Here is an 18,154-nt window from a genome sequence, read left to right as displayed (position 1 = left end):
TACAGCCCTGGCTGGTGTAGCTCAGTGGATTGAGCATGGGCTGCAAACCAAAGCATCGCAGGTTCGATTCCCAGTCAGGGTTACATGCCTGTGTTGCAGGCCACGGCCCCCAACAACCGCACATTGATGTTTCTCTCTCCCTCCCTTCCCTCTCTAAAAATAAATAAATAAAATCTTAAAAAAAAACACAAAGAAACAATGCCACCTGGGTTGCCCACCCAGCATCCGGTTCAGGGCCAGCCCACACCTGGAGCCGGGCGAGCCCCCGAACGAGGCCGGGGCTACCCGCACAGCTGCGAGGCGGCCTCGTGTCCTTGCCTGCGAGAGGCTCTGCCAGCTGGCCTTCTTACTGCCAGGTGGCGCCTCCCGGGAACACCAGGCAAAAGGATTCTGGCCCCAGGGCCTTGGGGACCTTTCACCTCTCGGTGTCAGCGATGGGAGGAATGAGGGCGGACAGGACCGGGATGCAGCGAGGGCACCAGTGTGTCAGGGCCCACGGTCACCTCCACCCAGCCGGGCGGAGGGAGGCTGAGAGGCCACCCTTCGGAGGATGCTAACAGGGGTGGTCTTTGAGAAGAGGTACCGCGTGTGGGTGGCCGGTACACCTCTCCGCCCCCTCCCTGCGTTTCTCTGCATTCCTCTGCACCGGACCACACTACCCCCGTGCTCTGGACGCCACTCCCCCACACCGCGGGTGGCCGCTGCACACTCCGGCCTTTATGGTGCCAGCCCACAGCCGGCACTTGAGTCCTCTCTGCTTTCATGAGTCACCCGGTCTCTGCCTTGTGACTAGGAGTGTTCAGCCCGAATGTCTCATAATTGTCCTTTGTTTCCTTGAAGAAGGGATTTTCAGTTGGATAAGACTTGCCCAATTCCTCCCTACTCTTGCCGCAGGCAACTCCCACTCCGTGTGGTCACTTTCTCCATCTGCAATTATAGGATAATGGTCCCGCCTCCCTCGCAGGGTTATTGTGCAACGGAATGAGCTAAAACGTGTGAGGGCAGGTGGCTCACAGACACACTGGTCATGACCTGGGTGATGACCTCAGCCTCCTGGCGATGATCTGTTGGACCCCCAGGCCTGAAGACGCACTGCCTGCCTGCACCCCCTCCCCGAGAGAGGCCACAGGACACCCACACCACAGACGGAGCTCGGGGCAGGTGCGAGGCAGCGGCACTCTGCCCCGGAGAGGCTTCCTGCACAGTGAGGGGGCGGACGTGTCATCCTTGTAAGGCCACCTGCCTGGCCTGTGGCGAGGCCCAAGTTTGTTAGGGAGCTGCCCCCCGTCAGGAAAGAGGCTGACCGGCTGTCATTGTCTTTGTAGGGTTCTGAAGAAGAGGCTGGTAGAGTGCTCAGGGCAGTGGCAAAGTGGGGGAGCAGATTCCCCTGTTTTTGCTCCTTGGACTGATGATGGGCACCTGGGTCACGGGGCCCACGTGGGTCCCAGTGAGGAGCCGCTGAGGAACGGCAGCCATGTGCACATGACCTGACGAGCCCTGACCTTGCGGGATGTGCAGCAGTCACCCGGCGGCTCCCGCTGCTCAGCGAATTCTCCCCCGGGACCCGCAGGGCTCACCCTCACTGCCTTTGCTGACCAGTCCACGCAGAATACCCAGCGACCCACAGACCCACGCGAGCGGCCCTCGGCAGCCCCCACCCTCCTCCTCTGCACAGCACTCACACTTGCAGCCCACGACGTGTGTGTGCACAAACGAGTACCCAGGCTTGGACTTCTGGCCTCTGTGACCCCCGCCCCCAGCCCCCAGGAAAGACCCAGGGGATAGGGGCTTGAATTCTGCTCGGAGCTGCACTCCGGCAACGGGAGCAGCAGCCAGTCAATAATTAATGAGACCTCTCCTCCCGCTTTCATTGCTGCCCTTCAGCTTCTAATTTCCAGTTACAAGTGGACTGCAAATTACCGTATCTATTGTGCCCGGATGCCAATTAAAAAATCATTAACCTCACCTGACGCGAACTTGGCTCCATGCTGATCTGCCTTCTGAACCTGTCACGGACCCCAAGTGGAAACAAGTGTGGAATCCTTCAAGCTTTGACACCTAAAGTAATTCTGAAAGTCTTGTCTCCCCCCCCCCCCCCGCCCCCCAGCTGCATTACACGCTAAACAGCGGGAAGAAGGGCCCCCGGCATTTGCCCCTTGCCCCCTTTGCTGTTAATCACACAAACGCCCTCCCTTGCCCAGGCCATTCTCTGCCGCCTTTGGACTTCAAAATGCCTCCCTCCAGCTCAGAAGCAGCAGGTCAAAAAGACGCAGACGCAGGTTTAAGAAGGAAGGGCCCTGGGAGGCTCCACGGGAGTGAACTTTCACTTGCGTGGGTGAGCTCAGCGCACAGCCAGCTGCCTGGACGCGAGGCAGGGGAAGAGGAAGGGGGGGGGCGGAAGGTGGGGACACACAGGCGCAGCTGGCTTGTCTGTCGGTGTTTGTCTGAAGCAGCTCTGCACACAGACCCCCCCCTGAGGGGCCCCGAGTGCGCCTGGACTGCGCCCCTCCAAGGGCTTGCTCACTGCCCGGTGGGTCAGGCTGGCGGGGGGCCAGGGCTCATGGCTCTTGCTTCGCTGCCTTCTGCTCGGCGAGGGAAGCCACTCGGTGATTTAGGGCCGTGGTGATTTAGATCACTTCTACCTCACCTCTCATTCCAGTCAAGTCGTTTTTCCCCAAAGGAACCTCTGACGCGAACAGGGTTCTTGTTGTGAAATGTGTCATAAACACAGCGAGCGATATGACATGCCTGGGTGCAGTTTCGGGAGTCGTGATAGAACCGGAGCGCGGAGAGGGGGACAGGAGGCCCTGGTCAGGGGTCCGGAGTCCTGTCAGGGAAGGCGAGTCCCACGGCTCTCAGGACAGCGCCCTGCCTGTCGTCACGGATACCGCGGTGTGTGCCGTTGACCCCTGAATGATTCGGGGCTGGGGTCCTGACCCCTGGGCAGGCGGAAACCCACAGGTGACTCCTCACCCTCCAGAAACGTAACTACTAAGAGCCTACAGTTGACCAGAAGTCTTACTGATAACACAGACGGGCGACTAACGCCCGTTTTGTCTGCTGTGTGTGTTAGTGCTGTTTTCTTACAGTACAGTGAGCCAGAGAAAAGATGTTATTAAGAAAGCCGCACGGAAAATACATTCAGAGCATTCACTGAGAAAAGCCCACGTGCAGTGGGTCGCCCGGGTTACGCCCACATTGTTCCAGGGTCCCTTGCTCTTGGACGTTTGCTAAGAGGGCAGATCGCATGTCAACTGTTCTCATCACAAATACAAACGAAATTAATTAAGGGAGAAGAAAACTTGCGTCCACACTCATCAAGCCGTACACATTACATATGTGTAGCCTTTGTATGTCAACCCGCCTCTGTGACGTGGTTACAAAAAGAACAAGCACCACCGAGGGGCCCAGGACAGCACCCTCCCCACCCCCACTCCTCAGGAGGGCCACTCCCTTGCCTGTCCTTTTCCTGGTCTCAGCTCCGTGTGCACCTCTACAAAAACCGTCGTTTTGTTCTGAGACGCTGAGCAGTGACTGCAAACCTCAGTTTGTAGGGCAAGGGCCACAATGTTCCCACGGGACGCACGGTGCCCCGAGACAGCCTGGGCAGGGTGTGGCTTCAGCCTCTGGGGCGTGTGGCAGGGCAAGTGGGAACGGGGCGCAGCCTGTCCAGCAGACACACGGTGGGAGGGAGCGGGCTGCCTCAGGACTCGGCCCGGCTGCCGGAGGCTGCGAGAGCAGCTGCGTGTCCGCAGTGCCCGGGGAAGCGCGGTGTGGACTGACTTCCCCAGTGAACCCACAGGAGCGGTCAAGTGGAGATAAGTGGGCCGGGCACGCCTTGGACATTCTGTCTTCACGTTCGAAGACTGTAGGAGGGCGGTCGGTGGTCACGTGACTGTGATCCTTAACATGTTTTTTTTCTGAGTCACCGCTGAGGCCTGGACTGGCGGCCGGGCTGGTGTGGGGCAAAGCCACCCTCCCGAGGGCTGCCTCCCTGAGGACCCTCCCTCCTGTGCGGCCCCCCTGCACCACGTCTTCCGTTCCCCGGGGCTTACACCCTCCTTTTGCGGCACTGTTCTGACCCGGACTCGGTGGGAACTATCAGAGTGGACGGTCTCGGAAAACTCGGAGGGCCGAGGACTGAGCCTGGAAGAACCCAGCTCTGCCCCGACAGGCCCTCGGAAAGCCATCAGAAGACGCAAGCGGAAAACCCCGAGGCCTGGGCGTGGGCACAGACAAGGGGGTGTTCGGTGTCCAGGGCCACCAGGTTGCCAAGCCCTGGAGCCCGGACACTGGACTTCAGGCCTGGGCACGGAGCCGCCCGCGAGAGCAGCGGGTTAGTCTCGCAGGGCGGTGCCGGCTGCTTTCTGGGTGCCGAGCAGGCTGGGGGGCCCCGGAGGCAGCTGGTCCTCCTGTCCGCCCCTCCCCCTGGCAGGCCTCTCCCCCTCCAGGGGCTCACCACACATGCCTGTTTTCCCAGCTCCCAAGTGCACTGCCCGGCTGCTGTGTAGAGGGTTCTGATACCAGTCGGTGGAGATCAGAGGAAAGAAATGCCACACACTGCTTCCCAAAGCTTACGATTATAGGTCGTACCAGTCAGTGAAGGCAGGACATTTAGCAGTTCCCCAGGACACGTGACACAGAAGTCTGGTTCCTGCCAAGGAAGCTGTAGGATATGAAGGAATGACAAGGGCTTTACGGTTGACCGTCTTGAGTTTGGATTCCCAGATGCCACTTAGCTGTGTGACTGAGGACAAGCTGCTTAACCTCTCTGAGCCTCCGTTTTCTCAAATACAAACCGAAGAGCCCAGTTTTGATGTCCTGGTGAATCATGTTTGTAAGTCCTCCTTCCTCTCCTTCCCCGCCCCAGGCCGCCAGGCCAGGACGACAGGGCCTGACACTTCATGGAAGCAGCGATGCCCCAAACCTGGGCCACCTGGGCAAGGTGTAAAGTGAAAGCGGGTGCAAGTACGTTCCCTTGGAATCAATGAATCTCAGCAGGACTACAAACCGAGTTGGGCAGGAAAGGATCAGAGACACTGAACGTTAGTTCCACATCCGAGTTCCTGGAGAGCTGAGGAGGATACAAAAGACAGCAGGAAAAAAGCCCACGTGAAGTGGGTGCCCGAGAGTGTTGGCGGAATCAGTCAGTTTCGGACGCCCTTTTCAGGCGGGGCTGTCTCATACACGAAGCAGATTTCCTTACAGGCCGCAAAGCAGCGTTTCTGCAGCTCCCAGAACTACGTCTCCACTTCTGAGGTTCTCAGTTATTGTGAAACGCATGTCTTTCCGCAATATTAATTTGAAGAAAGTTCACGGGATGGAAGTTCCTGGAGTGTGAAGAGAAGAACCCTTTGTCCACTTACCAGCCACACTCCTGGTCGGACGGAGTGGGAGGGCAGGTTTTCCTACCTGCAAAAGAAGAAGGCAATTAGACTTCAGTTGTAATAAATACATATAATCTCCTCTTGAAAGCTGTTGTTCTAGAGAACCCACAGGTAGACCAGGCTCTTAGAAACAGTTTCCTCTGAGCAAACACAGGGGTTCCTCGGCTGGGGGAAAAGTATTGCTGCAAAAGGGCTCTGGGGGCGGGGTAACCAGATACCTCCCCAGCTTTGCTGGTTTCTCTGCAGGGAGCCTCGAAGTCCCAGGCTGGTAGGTGCCTGGGGTGGAAACGGCAGAAAACCTGCAACAAAGCTCCCCAGTGCTCCGTCCCCAAGGGGCACTGTGCCAGCCTCAGGGTCCTTGAACAGTTTAACCCAAAAGATGGATATTAGGCCAAACCATAGAATTTATACCAACGATATGAATGACAAAATTTTTTTAAAAAACCGAAGAGATCCCTAGATGGCCCGCTTCCTCAGTCTGGGCATGAGGTCGCTACTGCGGCTTTAAAGAGGACGAAGGTGAGGGGCCAGACTTCGAGATGCCCGAAGCACCGCGCTCGCCCTCGGGTGACCTGAGATGCTGCCTCTGCTGACCGGGAAGCACAGAAGCCAGACCTGTGGGGCCGGCAGCAAGGACCACTAATGCACAGGCTGCCCGGGGAGCGCCCACGTCAGCCGGCACCCAAGGATTTATTTCCACGCCCGCAGGTCCCTCGCTCCCCTCCGAACTGTATTTATTTCAGTCCTTAGTAATTTACCACGAGAGACGAGTGAGAGGTCGTCATCCACGCCGTTTAATCAGCTCCCTGGTCTCGAGGACGAAGATCGGTGGGTGGGGGCCGCGACGCTGTGTTTGTGGAGTGTGGACACGGCGGGCCGTTGGAGCTGCTGGGGGTGCTCCACGAGGACTGAAGGTCCCACCGTCCCCTGCCACGATCCCCTACGCCAGGACAGACCATTTGGAAGAGTTGTCCAGAAGGACTCGGTGTTAGTTGTAGTGTTGGTTTCCACGACATTTGCTCAGGCCATTTTAATAGTTGGGGGTGGAGTGTCACAGGTTCGATTCCCAGTCAGGGTACGTTCCTGGGTTGCAGGCCATGACCCCCAGCAACCGCACATTGATGTTTCTCTCTCTCTCTCTCTCTATCTCCCTCCCTTCCCTCTCTAAAAATAAATAAAATCTTTAAAAAAAAAGTTGGGGGTGGGAGGAAGTGCAAGTGGAATTCTTAGTGTAGGTTTTAAAAAGTGACCTCGTTTTTCTCTAGCCTTATTAAGTGAACTATGAAACGTGAAGGCCTTGATTCTGTACACTTCCATTACAAAAAGAATTCTCCCTCGACAGTAAACGTGCTTTGTGCCACTGGAGGGCTCGGCTGTGCAATGATGGAGTTATCTCGTTCTCGCGTGTCAAGTGCCACAGATGTCAGCATGCGCAGGCGGGGGGCTCCGTCACGGAGAACCCCAACCTGGCACGTAAACACAGCTGATCTGACAGATGCGCCGCCGCCCATGTCAGCGCATGCGCAGAGGGAGGGGCTGGGCGCAGCCTCTCAGAAAGCGCTACTTCAAGCCCGGGAGCCCTCAAGTGTTTGGTTTGTAGGGAGGAGGCGTTCCAGGGAGCGGGGGCCTCGTGAGCAAAGGCTAGAAGACCTTGAGGCTTCATGGGAATGGCGATAAACCCAGTCAGGGTGGGTGGGGCAGGGGCAGGTGCCAAAGGTGGGTTGACGTCAGGCCGCCAAAGTCCGCGTGTAATTAGTCTAATTAGAGTTTTGTCTATTGAAGAAGGATGCTGAGCCTGGTAGTTTGCAAAGGCAGCCCCGCTTTCAGTGCGTGTGAGGTTGGAACAGCAGGCGACCTGGGAGGGCCAGCCCGCCTTAGGAAAGGTGATGAGGGCCCGAACTAGGTCAGTGTCTGCTGGGGCAAGGGAAGGGACAGAGGTCAGGGCCATTTCTAAGGGACGATGACTGACCACCAGCAGAACTGACGACGACTTCGGGTTCCAGTCTGGGCAGTGATCTCTGGGAGGAAGGCAGGCAGGTGAGGACAGAAAGGGGATGGAAGCTGAGGGACTGGAGTTTCTCCGTCCCGAGACTGACTGCAGTACAGCGTGGACTTTCCACCTGCACACCTAACGAAGAGCTCTTGGGAACACGCTTTGCGGCCCCCTCCTCCCCCCGCAGGGACAAAGGGTTGCCCGCCAGCCAGCGCAAGCAGGCGGCCCCGTGTGCACGTGCTGTCTAGGGACACGGGCCAGGAGGGTGTTTTCACTTCCCTCCATCCGTAATCACCCATCTCTGGTGCGCGATCCAGGTGTGCTGCCTCTGCAGTCCTAGGCACCCTTCTGTTCCCGCCCCTTCCCTGGGCCGTGTCACACTCCGTTTAGATGTCCGTATCCTTCCGTGACCGCCTTGGGGAAAAAGGACTGTTTTATCGGATTTGTTTTTGTGTATTTGTCCTTTCTGCATTTCATCCATTACATTCTTCAAAGTAGCACAACCACTCATGTAGAGTGAGGTGGAGTAGGAGCCTTGGAAGGAAAAACCTAGGTGACCGAACGCACCTACCCAGCCGCAGAAGACGCCATGAGCAGCACCGTGAGCGAGGAACGAGATGAGACGCAGACCCTTCAGGAGGCGTCAGCTGGGGGCTCATCAAAGGTACCCAGAGGCCAGCATGGAAAGTGCTCCAAAAGCGACCAACTCTGGGGCAATTTGCACATCACGTGACAACAGCGGTGGGTCACACATTACACAGTACCACCTGAGCTGGATGAGGAGTAGACTGTTTAGGTCCCAGCACTGCCCTATGGGAGAAAGTAACCCCACACAGTGTAAGCAGCTTTGGCAGAACCACCTGCACCAGGTGACCAGACACACAGAGGACACGGCATCTCCTCGTGATGCTCCTCCTGAGACGCAGAGCTTGAGTCCATCGAGAGGAAACAGCAGACGAATCCACACTGCGGGATGCATTCTACCAAGCAGCGGGCCTGGAGCCTTCGGAAGGGTCCAAGGCAAGACAGGAGCTGCTCCAGACCGGAAGGAACTCATGAGAAGCGGCATCCAACAGCAGAGGGAGATCTGGCCTGGACCCCTCCATTGTGAAGGGCCTCACGGGGATGGCCGGAGGAATGGAACGGGGCCTGAGGGGGAGAGGGTGGCAGGGCCGCCGCCCCCTTCCTGACCATGGGGGTGGGGGGCTGTGCAGGGACACACACAGGAAAGTGTTTGGGGTGGCGGGCCATCAGGCTGCCAACTTCCTTCACAGGGTTCAGGGGACGAACGTGCTTTTACTGTAACCGCAACTTTTCCATAGTACGGCTGAGACTGTTTCAAAATAAAAATTTTATTTATAAAAGGTATCGGCTACTTTATTTTGGCAGTTCAGATTTTTTTCTTAAAGAGGTAGGCTGTTCCCACACAAGGCGGACCGGATGGGAAGAGATCTTCAGCTCCGACTCGGCCTCCTTAGTCTGAGAGCAGGTTGCAGGGGCCACGTCTGTCGAGCGGAAAGCGGCAGCTCAGAGCCTGTGGGGTCTCGCTCCCCGCCCCAGGCCGGCTGCAGGAGAAGTCACTGGCTCAAGGACTGCCTCAGAGCTGCGTACATCACCTGATCCTGAGAAGGGGGAGGAGACAGAGCAGAGAGCTGATCACTGTGGAGGGTTGGACTGTGTCCCCCCTGGGTTCGTATGCTGAGGTGCCAGTACCTCAGAGGGACTACACCTGCAGACAGGGTCTTAACGAGGCGAGCAAGTGAAAACAGAGTCGTCAGGGCGGGCTCTCATCCGACGGGGCCGGCAGCTTTGTGAGAGGAGATTAAGACACCCACGCGCGCACACACAGAAAGAAGACAGTCGTGCGCAAGGAGAGAGGCCCCGGAGGACACCAACCCTGCCGACACCGTGGCCTGGATTTCTGATCTCCAGCACTGTGAGAAATTACTTGTTTAGGCCAGCCAGGCTGTGGCGCTTTGTCACGGCATGCAATTCCACTCACGCTCCTTCCTCCAGGGAATGCCATGACTCATGACTGCTGACACACAACGTTTGCCCCCAAATCAGGTTAAAAGGTTCTTATGCCTGCATCTAACTAGCAAAGGAAGCAAACTCTGAACCAAACGGAGCCCAGCCTGGAACGAGGGGCAACAGCAGAGGCGTCGGACGCAGCGTTAACACCTGCCGGAAGGGGTCCGTTACTGCCAGCGGGGCCGCGTCCCTGCGTTTCAGCAACCGCGCACGGGAGCGAGTTCCGGTGCTTCGTCCTGGCTCCCCTCGGTGGTGCCGGCCCTTCACGTTTCAGTCAGTCCACTCCTACGCGTGTATCCCAAAACCCACAGCACGTTTTCATCTTTAAAATCCGATTTTGGTAAACTTTTTTGGATAGGTAAAATGTTCACAAGGCTGGGAAGTACATGTAAACAGCTGTAAAATGGGAAAAGGCCCTCTCCTACACTGCCCCCTTCGATGCACCCCTCTAGATTTTCCGCTGCACATACGTGCAAGCACTAGTAATATCTTTTCCTCTTCTTAATAAATATAAATGGTGGCGTGTCACACATGATCCCAGCTTTAAAAAAAATACATGAGATATTCCTCAGCCTTTTTAGAGTAGTTACAACAGAATTCATCACACGATCCTTCAGAGCTTCAATCCTTAACTGTCGTGCACAATGCTACACACGATGAACAATTTTACGCCGATGTGCGTCCCTGAGGGTAAAGTCAGCGAAGGAGTTTCTGGGCCAACACCTGCAGTGATTATAATCTGACCCGTCACAAGGGCTGTGTGGACGGACTCCCCACCAGCTGCACATGAAAGCAACTGTGTCCTCATTTCCTGGCCAAAAGGGCATGATCAAGTTTTGAGATTTCTGCCAAAAAATAGGTTAAGTTACATCTTTTATTATCAGTAAGAGTTGCTGTGGCTGAGTAAGTAACTCATGGGCCTAAAAGCTACCGCCACCGCCCAAGCCCCTTCTGGTCACGCTGGGGAGGAGGTGGCCGCGGAGCCGACTCAGGGTGCGAGGCCGAGGCCGGAGGTGCTGGAGCCCAGACAGCGGTGCCTCCGGACCAGTGTCTGGACTTTGACTCCAGTTCTCAGCCAGTCACCGCGCTGGGAACTGCTGATGAAGGGCTGACGATGTAAAGGAAATGGCCGTGGCCATTTGATGACGTAAAGGAAACGGGACCAGGTCCTCACGGCTCAGACGGACGACAGCTCCGAGCGCCTGGAGACGCAGGACGTGCGGGCGCTGCCTGACTTCCCTGAGCAGTGACCGAGTTAACTCATCACAGGCACCGCAGGAACAACGTCAGAAACAACAAGTAAAATCTGGCACTTCACATAAGAGAAAGTCCGAGTGACTTTTTCACCTTTTTCTCACTGTACGGTGAAGACACTTTGCTTTCCTGAGACGTCAGGGTGAGTCCCTAGTGCTTAGTTTGGGCGGCCCAGCTCCAGGCAGACAAGAAGCTGCTCATTAAAGAGGGTGTGGCAGGTCAGACGCCGCGTGGACGAGGCCAATCGACAGCCCCAAGGCTGCAGGAGCAAACACACGGCGTCACTGGCCGAGCTCCGGTCTCCAAGACAGACGCAGACCACGTCTCAAGAGCACTCCCACAGAGGCACTCCCTCTGCTCGTCCTCACGAATTCCCGTCAGCCGGCCTAAACTCTAGTCTCTGTTCTCTCTACCTTTAGGAGCACTTCTTACCTTTTTTGATATAGATGATTTTACTTTCTTGAAAGCTTCTTCGAAATGCTTCTGACTAATCTTGAGGTCACCTGTGGAGCAAATGCACAAAGATACACATCTGGGTATAACATGGTGGTTGTGACTCTAACTCACTTTATTTCAAGAGGCTTCCGAGAATTCGAGAACACTGAGGTCCTCACTGGTGAGGCTCAGTGGGCTGGGCCTCCTCCCGCAAACCGAAGGATCGACACTTCAACTCTCCGTCAGGGCACGTGCCTGGGCTGAGGGCCAGGTCCCCAGCTGGGGGCGTGTCAGAGGCAACCAATCAACAATCAATATTTCTCTCGCACGTTGGTGCATCCCTCTCTTTTTCTCTCCCTTCTTCTCTAAAAATAAATAGAATCTTAAAGATATGTGTATGAAATAAAAAGAACAATGAGGAAATGAGTGATGACATTGGTTCTAGTCTTTTTCAGAACAATGAATATTGTTCTGAACCAAATATAGTCTGCTCATCAATTTTTTAGATCCTTTTTCCTTTTAATTTAAATTACTCTTTATGAGCATATTTAATTTTACAGAAATGCTTAAGTTTTATGTCATACATTTTAGTGCTATCCTCACCCACCAGTAATCAAAACAGTCTATTTTGGAACAAATTATATAAAAAAGTACTCTGGCCCTGGCTGGTGTAGCTCAGTGGAGTGAGCGCAGGCCTGTGAACCAGAGGGTCACCGGCCTGATTCCCAGTCAGGGCACGTGCCTGGGTTGCGGGACAGGTCCCGGTGGGGACATGACAGAGACACCGCACACTGATGTCTCTCTCCCTCTGTCTTGCCCTTCCCCTCTCTCTAAAAATAAATAAAATCGTAAAAGAAAAATAAAAAGGTACTTTGTCTTTAATTAGAGATTCTTATCCCTTTAAAAAAACAGTCCATGTGTTCTACTTGTGTGTTAGCTCCCAGCTTTACTGAGACACTGTGGACACAGGAAAGTGTAAGGCAGGCAGCGTGACCATATGGTACATGCATGTGCTGTGGAATGATGAACATAGTAAGGTCCCCACTCATGATTATCTTTGTTTCCAAGTGGTGATAACTTAAGATCTTTCTTAACAACTTTCCAGTACATAACACAGTACTGCTAACTGCATCCCTTGTGTAATATGTTAAACCCTGTAACCAACCCATTCATCTCACTGCAAGGGCGTCTGTGCCTTCTGACCGGCACCCCCAGTGTCCCCCACCCCCGCTTACCGGAGTTCAACGCGGCACCACCCAGAGAGACCCACCACTCGCACACAGATAACCCCTTGCAGGCCCTGCGCCGTGTTTTTCAGACTGTAAGATACCCCCCTACCCCACCATTTGGGAGGAATAATGGTTGTTAATGCTGCTGTTGAGTTCTGTTTACATTTGCATTGGTGAAATATTATGTTATTTATGTTATTAAATATTTTACCACATTTTTTTACTTCCAATTTTTTTCCTGTCTTCTTCCTCTAAAACAGAAGGTGCATCTTATGGTCCGAAAAATAGGGTGCCCTAAATACGGTGTTTATGAAGAACCAGAACTGTTCTCTTTTAAGATAACGCAAGTACGTTGAACTGGGAATGGAGAGCAGGCTCCACAGCTGTCAGTGAGAGTGCGGACACGCAGTCAGCGCGAGTGCGGACACGCAAGTCAGATGTCGCGGAGTCACAGCACCACGATACATGATACATGATACATGGCGTGGGCAGAAGTGGTTGCCGTTGTGAGTATGGGGACCGGAGTTTGCTCCTTGTGCCACTTTTAACTACTGTGTTACTTCCCCACACAAACAACTGTAAACCTACTTCTGCCTCACCCCGGACAATATGCAGTACATAATGTCACAACATTGAATTAGAGGGGGTTCTAATTCTTTGTAAGGTTATGCCATTACCTAAGTCTGAGAGGTCAAATGACAATGTAAATCAGGCTTGGTTTAGAATATTAACATAACAACTTACATGATGAAAATTTATACTTAAAATGGTAAACTTTCTACACAGATACTGGGATAGAGTATTTACCTAAAAGTAAAATAAAATCTGTAGCTGAACATGTCTAATGGAAGTGAATGGTATCTAAGTCTCAGTAAGATGCTAATGCAGTGATTTTCAACCTCTTTTATCTCATGGCACACACAAACTAATTACTAAAATTCTGTGGCACACCAAAAAAAATGTATTACTTTTTTTTTTTTACTAATCCGAGAAAAAAGGTATAATTTTGATTGCTTCACCCAAAAAAAAAGAAAAAAAGAAAAAAAATTACCCACCCGTCTTGCTCCAAAGTGACTTAAAAAAAATCAGTGCCTGTATTTGTATAGAGAGATTTCTTGTACCAAGAATTAACCAATCAGATGCGAGCTTATGCCATGTGACCAATAAGATGCAACTCATATTTATAGTGCAAGACAGGGCACTCACACTGGATGGCTATTGTTGGGCTGGCTGCTGTCATTGTTTTATCTGACAATCTAAGAGAAAAGAGGTCAGTGCCACTGACTAAATAATCAAGTATTGCATGTTTTAAAAATACTCACAGTACACCGGTTGGTTGGAAATTACTGTACTAATTATATCCCACTTACTTCCAAAAGGAATTTACAGTACATTACAGTAAGAGAAGTGCAGATAACTGACTCGCAGTCTAAGCAGGGCACACGTGAAGTCCCACAGGATAGACGCCGGGAACGCCCACTGCAGCACGGCAGCGACGTCCGGGTCCGGACTCGTTCTGTGTGTTCACAGACAACGTCCGAACGGGCTCACCGGGAGCAGCCAACACGCGTGCGGACACAGAGGCCTGTCAATTTCTGGTTACAGAACAAACCCCCAGGCAGCCGTCAGATCCAGCGCTCGGGCAGCGTACTACCAGGTAAGATGCTTTTTACAAGATATTCTAGTTTTGTTCATTGTATCCCACCTACTTCCAAAAGGAATTTACAATAAGTTATAATAAAAGAAGTTCAGATAACTGAATCTTAAAACAACAAAAAAACCTCGGCGCCGTCATGATTAAGATGCGGGTGCTGGCAAGTCTGAGTTACCGCGCACGCACGCACGGCTGTGCTGTAAACAAAACGCACCTCTAAGATTCCTGGAGGACAATGACAGAAGGGAAAAGAAAAAAATTAGCACCAATAAAAAAGGTATCTTTTGAAAATGTACTGAACCAAAGGAGCTCAATACAGACTTGAAGCTTCAATGAAAGTACAGATTTAGAGGAAAAGGCAGGTCTTTTGAAGAAAGAATTCTACGATTATTGTAAAGAACAGCTGCAACCTGCAACTGATTAAATGATTCATTGTCACAGGCACCAAGCAGAGGCCATCTCTGTAGAAGACCTGGTTGGAATCCTTTTTGGCTACATGCAAACGAATCATATGAAGACATGGTCAAATGTGAAGAATGTTGCAAAGCTGCTGAGATGGCCCCAAAGAGTCACATAATAGCATACATCGACTTTGTATTGAGAAGCGAGAGTCTATACATACGGTAGGTTATTTCCATGTGCATTTCTCCCTGTGTGTGTGTTTTCTAAGCAGCCAGTTTAGGCTGTGAAAGCAGATACTACTTTAGCAAAAGAATGAGAAGCTTTCCCAAGACTGATAACAGACCAAACCCATGATGAAGTCGGTGAGTGGACCCACCTGCCTAAGCCCAAGCATTTGTGTATGATAAGGAAAGATCGAATACTTTGTTAGAAAGGCACCAAATAACTTTGCTATCATTATAATTGTCAGCCATAGAGGCACACTGTATTCTGAAAGGTTTCTGAAGATCTCATCAGAAAGTATCTGCTTTAATATCATAAAGAACAAATGCTAGAAAATGGTCATATTCTAGGTCAAAAGTGGTTTTAGATATCCAGCATAATAACTGGTTAGGACTGAGAGATTCCAGAGACAATCGTACCTCTTTCGCTTCCGCTTTTCTGCCTTGCCATTTCCTGCCTCAGGGCGCAGAGAGAAGCTTCCCGCACCAACGCAGACAGATCCGCGCCCCTGCAACGAAAGACGTGTTCGTATTTACTTAGACGCTACTCAGACCGGAAAGAAGTCTGAGAGCACTTTTCCTTCACGTCACATGTCGGGCAATCAGAAAAGAAACTGACAGTGAAAGTGGGAGAAACCGATTTGCGCCAGCAGGAAGGAGCTCAGCTTTCGTTGAGACGGTTTCTGCCTTTCCGGAGAAAGGAAACCGTGGAGGAAGCGATGCAGTGAACCATGCACAGTGCCACGGAAACACGGGTAGAGACCCACACTCAGACAGGAAGTCAGGGGCACCCTCAGTAGAGACTGACGCGCTCTTCACTGTGAACTTGCGTCCAGGCGGCCTGTGCTCAAGGGCCGACGGCCCATTCCTATGTCACCTGAGGCCTGAACAAAGCTTCTATGAGAGTCATTTATGGAACCGTGTTCAAAGGGGGAAACACAAAGGCTGGCAAGTCTTTGATGCACTCGATTCAAGCTCAAGCAAGGGGACTCATCCTAACTACTTGAAACAGGACAGGAACTAACAAGCCTCCGTTTAACGATCCTGTGTAATAGCAACGCGCTGAGCCCACGCGACTCAAGTTCAACGAATCGGTGAACGACACTGCTGCTGACTGGCGTTTCATCACCACACACCTTCAAGTTCTCGGAGATTCTTTGAGAGGAGTTTGAATTTGGGACAAAAACCTTATTTCCAGATATTGATCCAATTTATACACAATGGTGATGATCCACACAACACATAAAATTAAAGACGCACAGAGTGTAAATTATTAACTGAATCCAGTGTTCCTGTTGTAACGCACAGGGTTACAGCGTTATTTAATAATTTCCTACGTGCTGGGCTGTCACTCCCTTCTGTGACGTCAACTCTAACGCTGGTGTGGGGACGCCACGGACAGGCAGTGTTACAGCGTCTCTCAAACTGTGAGGACAGTGACATTAAAGCCCAAAATTTACGCCCCTCAACTTCAACTCTGACCCTTTCGACACTAACACCTACATGATGTAATCCAAAAGACGGAGCTCAGGGTACGTTCAGCAATGAGAACGTACATCCAAAGACCACATCCATCTGCGTGTACATTTACATCGTACATGTAACAGAAAATCTTACAGAAAACCTTTTCAGGTTTTAGCGCTGAAAGGTGTAAACTACCCACTGAAGGCTCTTGTTTTTCCTTGGTACTAAGTTCATTTAATGACAGACTGGTATGGATTCAATTCCCGACCAGGGGAGAAATACATCCTCCTTAAAGGGAAGGAGGGGCTTTTACGCCTGCCCTTCTCTCTCCCTCTCTCCCTCTCTCCCTCCCTCCCTCTCTCCCTCTCCCTCTCTCTCTCCCTCTCTCTCTCCCCCTCTCTCTCTCTCCCTCTCTCTCTCTCCCTCTCTCCCTCCCTCCCTCTCTCCCTCCCTCCCTCTCTCCCTCCCTCTCTCCCTCCCTCTCTCTCTCCCTCCCTCTCTCTCCCTCCCTCTCTCTCTCTCTCTCTCTCTCTCACCCCGACCACTTCCCCTCCACTGCTCCTTCAATGAACCGGCTGAGCCGGCTTCCAGACCGGAGCGCAGCATCTCTCTCAGGTGTGCTGGCGCGGCAGCTCGAAGGCCGGGACTCAGGGCCCCAGGTGTCCGTACACGAGAAAACTGGAGACAACCGCACTCCCCAGAAACGATCGGCGTGGCTTCCAGGGAAACCGCATCGTCAAGAGATGGTTACGCGCAAGTCCTCAATGGGGACCAGAGATGACTGGGTGCCCGTGGTACGGCGGGGGACGGGCTCTCTGACGTGCATTTACTCCGCTCAGTAACGGACTCCTGACAGCCTCGCTCCCCTCGGCCCGGGGAAGCCCTTTGCCCTGCAGGAACATCAGGAACCTCAAGCATGTTGTGGACAATCAACAGAGCTTTTCAAACAAGCCAGAGGAGATGTCTCCCTCTGCTGAACCTGGGTTTCTTTTTTCTCTGTATACGGAAACGGAAAGTTAACCCATTTCACTGAAAACATATGAGGAAAACAACAAAAACTACAACCACCACAAAAATGCGAGTGCTGAAGGCAGAAGTGTTTTCGCCCCGAGTTTACTTCAGGCTGTGCTGCGTGGATGGTCGCGGGCAGGTGTGCTGTGGAAAGAAATCCTGAGCCTTGGACAACGAGACACCTGTGGGTTATTCTCCTGTAAGTGCCGCCGCACCTGGGTAACTGGGTGGCCAGTCACGAATACGCTGGAAGGACGGACGGACGGTTTGCGAAGGATGGCAGAGGAGGTCAGGGCAGCCGAGGGACAAGGGTCACCGTGAGAGGCTCCCCCCCGCGTCCCCGGAGCCACAATGTGCGCAGCTGCTTCCCTGAGAAAGGGCGGAGCCCGCCGCGCCAGGCACTCCACGGGACACCCAGGAGCTCCAAAGGACACCCGACTCAACCCTCTCGACCCCGCCCCCCTCCCTCGCGTGACACCCGCGGAAACCGAGCCTCAGAGGACCAGCGAGCTGGGGGCGGAGATCCTTACGAGTAGCCTTCGCAGCGCCGGTCCTCCGCAACCGCTTCCAGGCGCACGTCTGCGTCCAGCGGGGGTTTGGTGCCGTTCTGCACGAGAGAGAAAAACCAACCGTTTCCCACTGAGGCTCTCCTCAAACACCCATTCTCTCCCGCCTAACGGGGTCTTAATAAGCACTGCCGCCTACTTGACTAGGTGAACTTAACTGGCTCCCAGAGCAGCGTTGTAAGAACTTTGCAAATTTCGATTTTGAGAAATGAGGTTTGGACGCAGGCTCCAGACCTGGGCAAACTGAAGGCAGTTTATGCTCATGAAGTCTGAAGACTCTGTCTGCAGGGCAGCAAAACCAAAACACCACCAAGGGGAAAATCGCCGCCTCAATCTTCCCAAAGGTGAAGAAACACACTTCCTTTGCTGATTACATGTGGCAAAGACTCAAGCAGTACTTGGTTCGGATGTGCGTGTTGCTAAGTTTTTGGTTGGCTAGGGAGGGAGAAATAATACTGAAACTGGCCAGCAGGGAATGAGCAGGAACTTGCTCTACAATAAAAGCCA

The 18,154-nt window shown here is 53.0% G+C and overlaps 1 protein-coding gene across 2 annotated transcripts in view; it reads right to left on the bottom strand.

Annotated features, from left to right (window-relative positions):
• Positions 1-8,716: 8,716 nt before the first annotated feature.
• NVL (nuclear VCP like) overlaps positions 8,717-18,154 on the bottom strand; it is a 53,002-nt gene continuing 43,564 nt past the window's right edge. Inside the window, exons 20-23 of one of the 2 annotated variants that reach the window (XM_045817480.1) lie at positions 17,612-17,688; positions 15,027-15,115; positions 11,098-11,168; positions 8,717-9,002 (exon numbers count right to left, since the gene is read on the bottom strand). In XM_045817480.1, the coding sequence (XP_045673436.1) occupies positions 8,958-9,002; positions 11,098-11,168; positions 15,027-15,115; positions 17,612-17,688 (282 nt within the window). In that variant the 3' untranslated portion in view covers positions 8,717-8,957. Of the gene's footprint in view, positions 9,005-11,097; positions 11,169-15,026; positions 15,116-17,611; positions 17,689-18,154 lie in introns of both variants that reach the window. The other variant, XM_045817483.1, reaches the window with a different exon arrangement.

Source organism: Phyllostomus hastatus, unplaced genomic scaffold, assembly GCF_019186645.2.
Source record: "Phyllostomus hastatus isolate PE091 unplaced genomic scaffold, TTU_PhHast_1.1 phas_contig_148, whole genome shotgun sequence".
Lineage (NCBI taxonomy): Eukaryota > Metazoa > Chordata > Mammalia > Chiroptera > Phyllostomidae > Phyllostomus > Phyllostomus hastatus.
Note: the sequence above shows the minus strand (reverse complement) of the source record. Positions and strands in the feature narration are given on the sequence as shown.